Below are 6,543 nucleotides of genomic sequence, written 5' to 3'. Positions count from 1 at the left end.
ACTTGTTTTATAACTGTTTGAAATAGCTTTGCTACTTATCATGGACTTCACAATAGTATCGAGGAACACGGCAATTACAGCATTTCTCTCAACTGATATAATCATATATTATGTTGTGTAAAGTGCCCGAGGGACTCTTGAACACATGGCTAAAAAACATCAGTGACTCTAACCACAACCATGTAGCAAAAATCGCCAGTGTCCCCACAAAGGCAAGTTTCAATCATCTTCATCTGCATAGGTTTCCAAATACTGAAAACAGTGCCCCTCTCTTCATTGATAGTTGCCTGAGATACTTTCTCACTCAGAGAAAATCGAAGCACATCACCTATACTAAGCACGATCGAAGACAAGAACCAGTAGTCTTTATTCACTAGTCAGCCATATAACATTGAAAACCGAGGTAAACCCTTCATATCTGGAACTTGCGGTTAGAAATGAGAGAAATGAATGTTCATTATATATTACATGTGATATCAGTCTCTTCAGCTGAATAATTTAAAGTGTATGATTATACATACCCTAATATTTTAGCCACTGAAAAAAAAACAAATTAAAAGAAGAGGCATGGCGCTTGGGTTTAATAAAAACCTGTTTTTGCTGAGCAGATAACTTCCGAGTTGATTATATTTCCCAATCTTGGCCCTTGTAGTTGGTGCATGGCATGTTGGGCATACTTGTTCCCTTCGCTGGAGCGTCGGTTTGCTTATTTGATTATTTCTTATAATGGTCAATAAGAATATAAAAAAAACCCAATCGGATGACGTGTCGATATTTATTCTATATTTCTGTCGAGTATTTTTTCTGTGGTAACCAATAATTTATATCTTAACCTGCATGATAAGAAAATATTAAAAAACATTAAATCTTGAAATTATGTAACGAATAAAATCTGAAAAATCCACAAATGAAACAAATGGTCCCAAAAATGAAACGAGTTGCTCCACCACCCCTCCAACTAGAGCTGAATAATACTATACTGGAGGAAGTGAACTGTTTAAAGCTACTTGGCGTTATGATCCAAAGCGATCTCCGATGGGATAGCCATAATCAGGATATAACCAAGAGAGCCTCATGCAAATTCTATTTAATTCGCGCACTGAAACGCTTCCGCTTGCCAGTGGAAGACCTATTGACCATATACACGTGTTACATCCGTCCCTTGCTGGAGTACTGCGTACCAGTCTGGCACTCCTCAATAACCGCACAACAAAGCAACGACGTAGAGATGATCCAGAAGAGAGCTCTTCGCATTATCCTCTCCGATCACTATGAGACGTATGATAACGCTCTCTGAGTGACTGGCCTGATATCCTTGAGTGAGCAAAGGGAACAACTTTGTATCAAGTTCGCGAAATCCTTGTATAAGAATTTCAGACATTGGTTCCCCAAATCACAGAGCTCAATGCGTCAGCTTCGGCACAGTGAACGACTGAGAGACGTTAGGTGTAGAACGGAGAGACTGCGGAGCAGTACCCTGCCTTATCTTGTCAGACTCATTAATCAACACCTAATGTAAAACATAAAATGCATTCTTTTTTATTACTATGTGATTGAAAGGCGTGTAGATATACAAAACACGGTTCTTTTTATCTAGTCTGGGTAGAATTTTAACATTTTTTAATGCACATGTATGTACAAAGAGTCTTTTTAGAATATTTCTATGTTTTAACATTATGCATAAAAAAATAATGGTCTTTTTAGAATATTTCAATGTCGAACATGTGTATAATTTTTTTTTTTAATGATTTCTGTTAAATTGTAAATTGTAAACCATCGCAATTCAGTCTTCGGACTGCGAGAATGGTACGAACAATAAAAAAAACCCTTCAATCTAATCAATCTAATCTGAACCATTAAACCAATAAGCATCTTTTAAAAAATACAACCCATAAAAGGTGAATGCTGAAGTATTCGATTAGTATTTATTAATTATTTGGCGTAACATGTAAAAATGAGAGCAATAGAACCAAAACACTGAGGACAAGTGACTTATGCAAGGAATTTAAAAACTTCGATTCCATTACTTGTTACATAACATTATAGCCTAAAAATCAATGTGTATTCATAAAGTTGCTGCAGTATGCAATAAGAAAATAATTACAAAAATACAAATCACAAATTCGGTGTTAGGATGTGGTAGTTAATCCTTTATATTTGCACGTTTGATTTTTGGTTATTTTTTTTTTTACTGAAAAACAGTGACGCAGCTCTGTACGACTACGTAGGCGTGGTCGAATATGTAAGGATCGGAGAGAGTGACAAAGACACCAGTTACATCTCTTTCTACCACGGCGCAGGCTAATGGAGCAGGTGGTGAGCTTGCCGAGTCGTCACATGACTCCTCCAGAATCCACTGATTCTTATCCTGGCCCGGCATCTGTGGAAACAAGACCAGAATGATCAAACTAATAAAGCTGGTCCAAAACGCCATTTAAATTTTTTTTAATTAACTGAAGTAGTCCGGTGCATACATCAGGTAAAAGCGAATGCGAAGTGAATGTCACAACGAAATTCACCGGAGTTGAAAATGTGTTCCAATTTTGCGAATTCGCAGCGCGAAAATTTGTCCCGACGTCACAAATTCACGTTCATGTTTGCTTTCGCGCCGAGTATGAACTGGCGTTCCGAATGGTCAGATTACCGGAAGTCTTTTAATACATCTGGTCTACCAAATGTGCATTCATTGACGTTTAGTCCCATAATACTTTCCTCGTTAGTAAACGTGTATATATAGGCTAGGTCACAAGTTCTTCCTGGTTACTTCTTCTCCTAAGGACTCCGCAGGGGAGTACAGGAGGCCAGAAACACCGGGGCAAACCCCTTCTCTCGGCGAAGTGTTACTGCAGGGTTATTTTACGTGCATTGCATAAAACACACGGGACCTACGACTTTGCGTCCCATGCGAAGGACGAAGCAATAATGCTTAAGTGCCTTGCTTAAGGGCACAAGTGTCCAGACCCAGGACGCCACCGTTGCCTCTGAAACACCAGAGCATGAGTCCGGTGCTCTTATCCGCTATAGGTCATGACACTCCACTTAACGTCACTGTAACTCCAGAGAGGAAAGGCATTGTCACCAAGTTCTCATTGGCCAGTTTTTTTTCGTTAGGCACCAATCACCATTAATTTTGTGGAGTCTGCTCGCCAAGTTACTGTAACGAAGAGCTGTTACCAACAGCATAAGCGCTATCGTTCGGTGGTCTTTTTTTCCTCGACCCCACAGTGCGCGATAATCGACATGACAGTCGACCCCCGGCAGATGATAAAATTCATAAACAACATAACGCAGCGCCACGTTGATATATAGATACTCGACGGTTTACCGGCTTGAAATCAAGTCTAAACTGCACCCTTATGCGATGTCTTACCTGTATGTACTCGACCAAGTCTCGCCTGTCTGCTCTGAGAGCGAGTATCAAGGGCTGGTACCGCATAACCGGCTGACAGACTCGCTTTCCAGCCGTCGCTCTCCTCCGACGCGCCGGCACGGTGCCCTCCCCTGGTACCGTGATCGTTCCTCGCGTCAGCAGGGATTCCTCAAATTCCCTCGCGCTCAGGAACAACTGTGGGATGTTCCTCAGGATCTGAATCTGCTGGTTCTGGGTCAGATTGACTACCGAGCGTTGGTAGGACTGGTTGTGGAGCAGCATCGGATTGTCTTCGATCTCTCTGATAAACGCCCGGTTGCTTTCTATCTGCGCGATTTGGTCGGGATTGAGAGGGTCGACTGAGCGCAAACTACACGAAGGGCAGCAAGTTGACGAGGCGCTCATAGCAAGCGATACCACATATAGAGACAAAACAGACAGCAGACGAAAGATCGCCATTTTCCTTGAATTCACAAAGTGCTTCACTCCAACGTTAAGCTATACTGAGCACACCCACACTCTACTACCATTCACATATTAACTCCGACTGTAAGCTATACTGATCACACCCATATTTACTACCACCCACGTCTAAACTGTGACGTACACGTAACATTGTGTAAAAAAAATTAGACTTCTTTTCAGCAGAATTACCGAACCGAACAAAAATGCGAGTGCTTGAGCTGTTAACCTTGTTAATAATTATGATACTCTAGTGAAATCGCTGACACCCCCACTGCGGAACTCACCTCGCTAAAGTGCAATAACTGAGCCTAGCTTTCCTACAGATCACGTAAAAGACGTCCAGACACTAGACTTGCCTGAGGCAATAGTGAATTAGTCAACCAGGAATCCTTTGTAGGCATTTGTACAGTGTTATTGGGCGTGAATGGTTCTGTGTGCTGTGAACAGTGAAACAAGTTCAGACCTTATACACACGGTTGTAAATCAGAGCACCAGTGTATATTTTTTGCGAACGGATATTTTTGAGGTTGGAAAAAAGTGTATTGAAAATTACAAACATCGGAAATACTCATGATATCATAATTGAATGTGTAAGTTGACTTGTTTTATAACTGTTTGAAATAGCTTTGCTACTTATCATGGACTTCACAACAGTATCGAGGAACACGGCAATTACAGCATTTCTCTCAACTGATATAATCATATTTTATTATTTTATGTTGTGTAAAGTGCCCGAGGGTTTAATGACTCTTGAACACATGGTTAAAAAACATCAGTGACTCTAACCACAACCATGTAGCAAAAATCGCCAGTGTCCCCACAAAGGCAAGTTTCAATCATCTTCATCTGCATAGGTTTCCAAATACTGAAAACAGTGCCCCTCTCTTCATTGATAGTTGCCTGAGATACTTTCTAATTCAGAGAAAAACGAAGCACATCACCTATACTAAAGCACGATTTGTGTGAATCCGACAGCGCTATGTTCCGACACCGCTACAATGTTCCGACAACCCTATGTTCCGACAACCCGCACACAAGATTGTGTGTCGGAACATAGGGGTGTCGGAACATAGGGGTGTCGAAACATCATGAGGTATGTCGGAACATAGGTGTGTGGCCGAATTCCGGACGCTTGGCTGCTTTTGTTATAACAAGCAAGTTTGGTTTGAGGTAATACATATATATACATGTAGTACCAATGTTCAACTGAATGAGTTGGAGGTTCATCAAAATATAGGCATGGGCGTCGCCTGAATTTCTTTTCTGGAGGTGGGCAAAACACATTTGCTCCCCCTCCCAACCTATTAAATCAACAGCAATATGACTTTGCGCCTCTTTTTTTCTTTTTCCACCCTTTTTTGTTCTCTTTCTTTCTCTCTCTCTCCTTTTTTGTGTGCTTTTTCAGAAGGGGGCAAGCGTGTGTGGGTCTGGGGCCTTTCGCAATTTTATCTCCGCTATTTTATCTCCGCTATTCTGCTACTTTTCCCTCGACTTTGTTGCCAGATGCATGCACATCTTAAAGTTTGAACTTTGTACCATTTTACAGTTTCACTCAAAAAAATACATTTTGTTTTTAAACTATTTCCAGCAAAAAAAAAAAAAAAATCCAACCACATTTCGTTATAGGGAATATTTACTGAACACATTTTGGATTATTTGCGACCCTGTAAAAAGTCAGGCGTATTTTTAAATTTTTTTTTGCAATGGGAGCAAAAGCACCCCCTCCCCCAACCCCCCCCCCCCCCAACAAAAAAACCAAAAAAACAACAACAACAACAACAACAAACCATGCATTTTTTTTTGAACACATGTAGTCCAAAATAGCCAAAAGTAGCTTTTCAGTTTAATCTAAACATACATTCGTCAGGAGGAAGATCAGTCGTCAGGAGAAAGACAATTTAACATGTTTAAGAGCACTAACACTTGCGCCTAACACGTGCAATATGGCTTCTCACTGTGGTCACCAAAATCAGTCTATTTATTCTCAATGATCGTTGAAGTATGAGGGGTTGGAGGAGGGGTGTTATATTTGCCAGGGCTATTAATTCAATGCGTGCTTGTTTGTGATGATTATACTTCGTATGGGCGACAGAGCGTGAATCGCGCCCTTCCGGTGCTGAAACGGAATCCATCTTGAAACAAACTCGAGATCGCGGTTGCCACGGTAACGAAACTCAATACGAGGCTGTCCTTTGTTCGGCTTCTGGTCAAAGCGCGCCGTTACACCGGAGATAGCATTACCGTTTGGTGTAGTGTTGGTGACCCTGTCTTGTATTTACACGATTTGGGTGATTCATTAAGTTTTTAAATTCCCTGAAAAAATGAGTCGTGTGGTAAGTCGCTATTGTTGTTTTTTTTGTGAGGAAATGCCATCGATTTTCTCAGTCTTTATCATCAGAGGTTTGGTGATTCATTCGATCAGACGGCAATAATTTATATTTCTTTTTTTTTGGTATTTGAGAGAATTATGCTTGTTCGATTTTGCTTATTATGAAGCAGACTGCCTTAAGATATATGAATATATATACATGAATGGAGACGTTTAGATGTGTACTTGAAATCATTATGAGAAACTTATGAATTCAACTTAGAAACATGAACACATTTGTCTTACAAAATTAAGCATCTGCAAATGGCGTTAATGTGTAAAACCTATAGGGTTAACGATGCCACTTAAATGTCTTTGGAAGAAAGTACCTTAGTTTCTA

General features: G+C 40.5%; 1 protein-coding gene across 1 annotated transcript; it reads right to left on the bottom strand.

Moving 5' to 3' along the window:
* Window positions 1-2,179: 2,179 nt before the first annotated feature.
* LOC119723159 lies at window positions 2,180-4,025 on the bottom strand. The gene is made up of 2 exons (XM_038193717.1): window positions 3,371-4,025; window positions 2,180-2,380 (listed from the first exon to the last, which is right to left on the bottom strand). The coding sequence occupies exons 1-2, from the start codon at window positions 3,827-3,829 to the stop codon at window positions 2,189-2,191; spliced, it is 651 nt and encodes a 216-aa protein (XP_038049645.1). The 5' UTR covers window positions 3,830-4,025; the 3' UTR covers window positions 2,180-2,188.
* Window positions 4,026-6,543: the final 2,518 nt, after the last annotated feature.

This window comes from Patiria miniata, unplaced genomic scaffold (assembly GCF_015706575.1).
Source record: "Patiria miniata isolate m_02_andy unplaced genomic scaffold, ASM1570657v1 HiC_scaffold_16, whole genome shotgun sequence".
In the NCBI taxonomy this organism is placed as follows: Eukaryota; Metazoa; Echinodermata; class Asteroidea; order Valvatida; family Asterinidae; genus Patiria; species Patiria miniata.
This window is presented reverse-complemented; position numbering and strand designations above follow the sequence as displayed.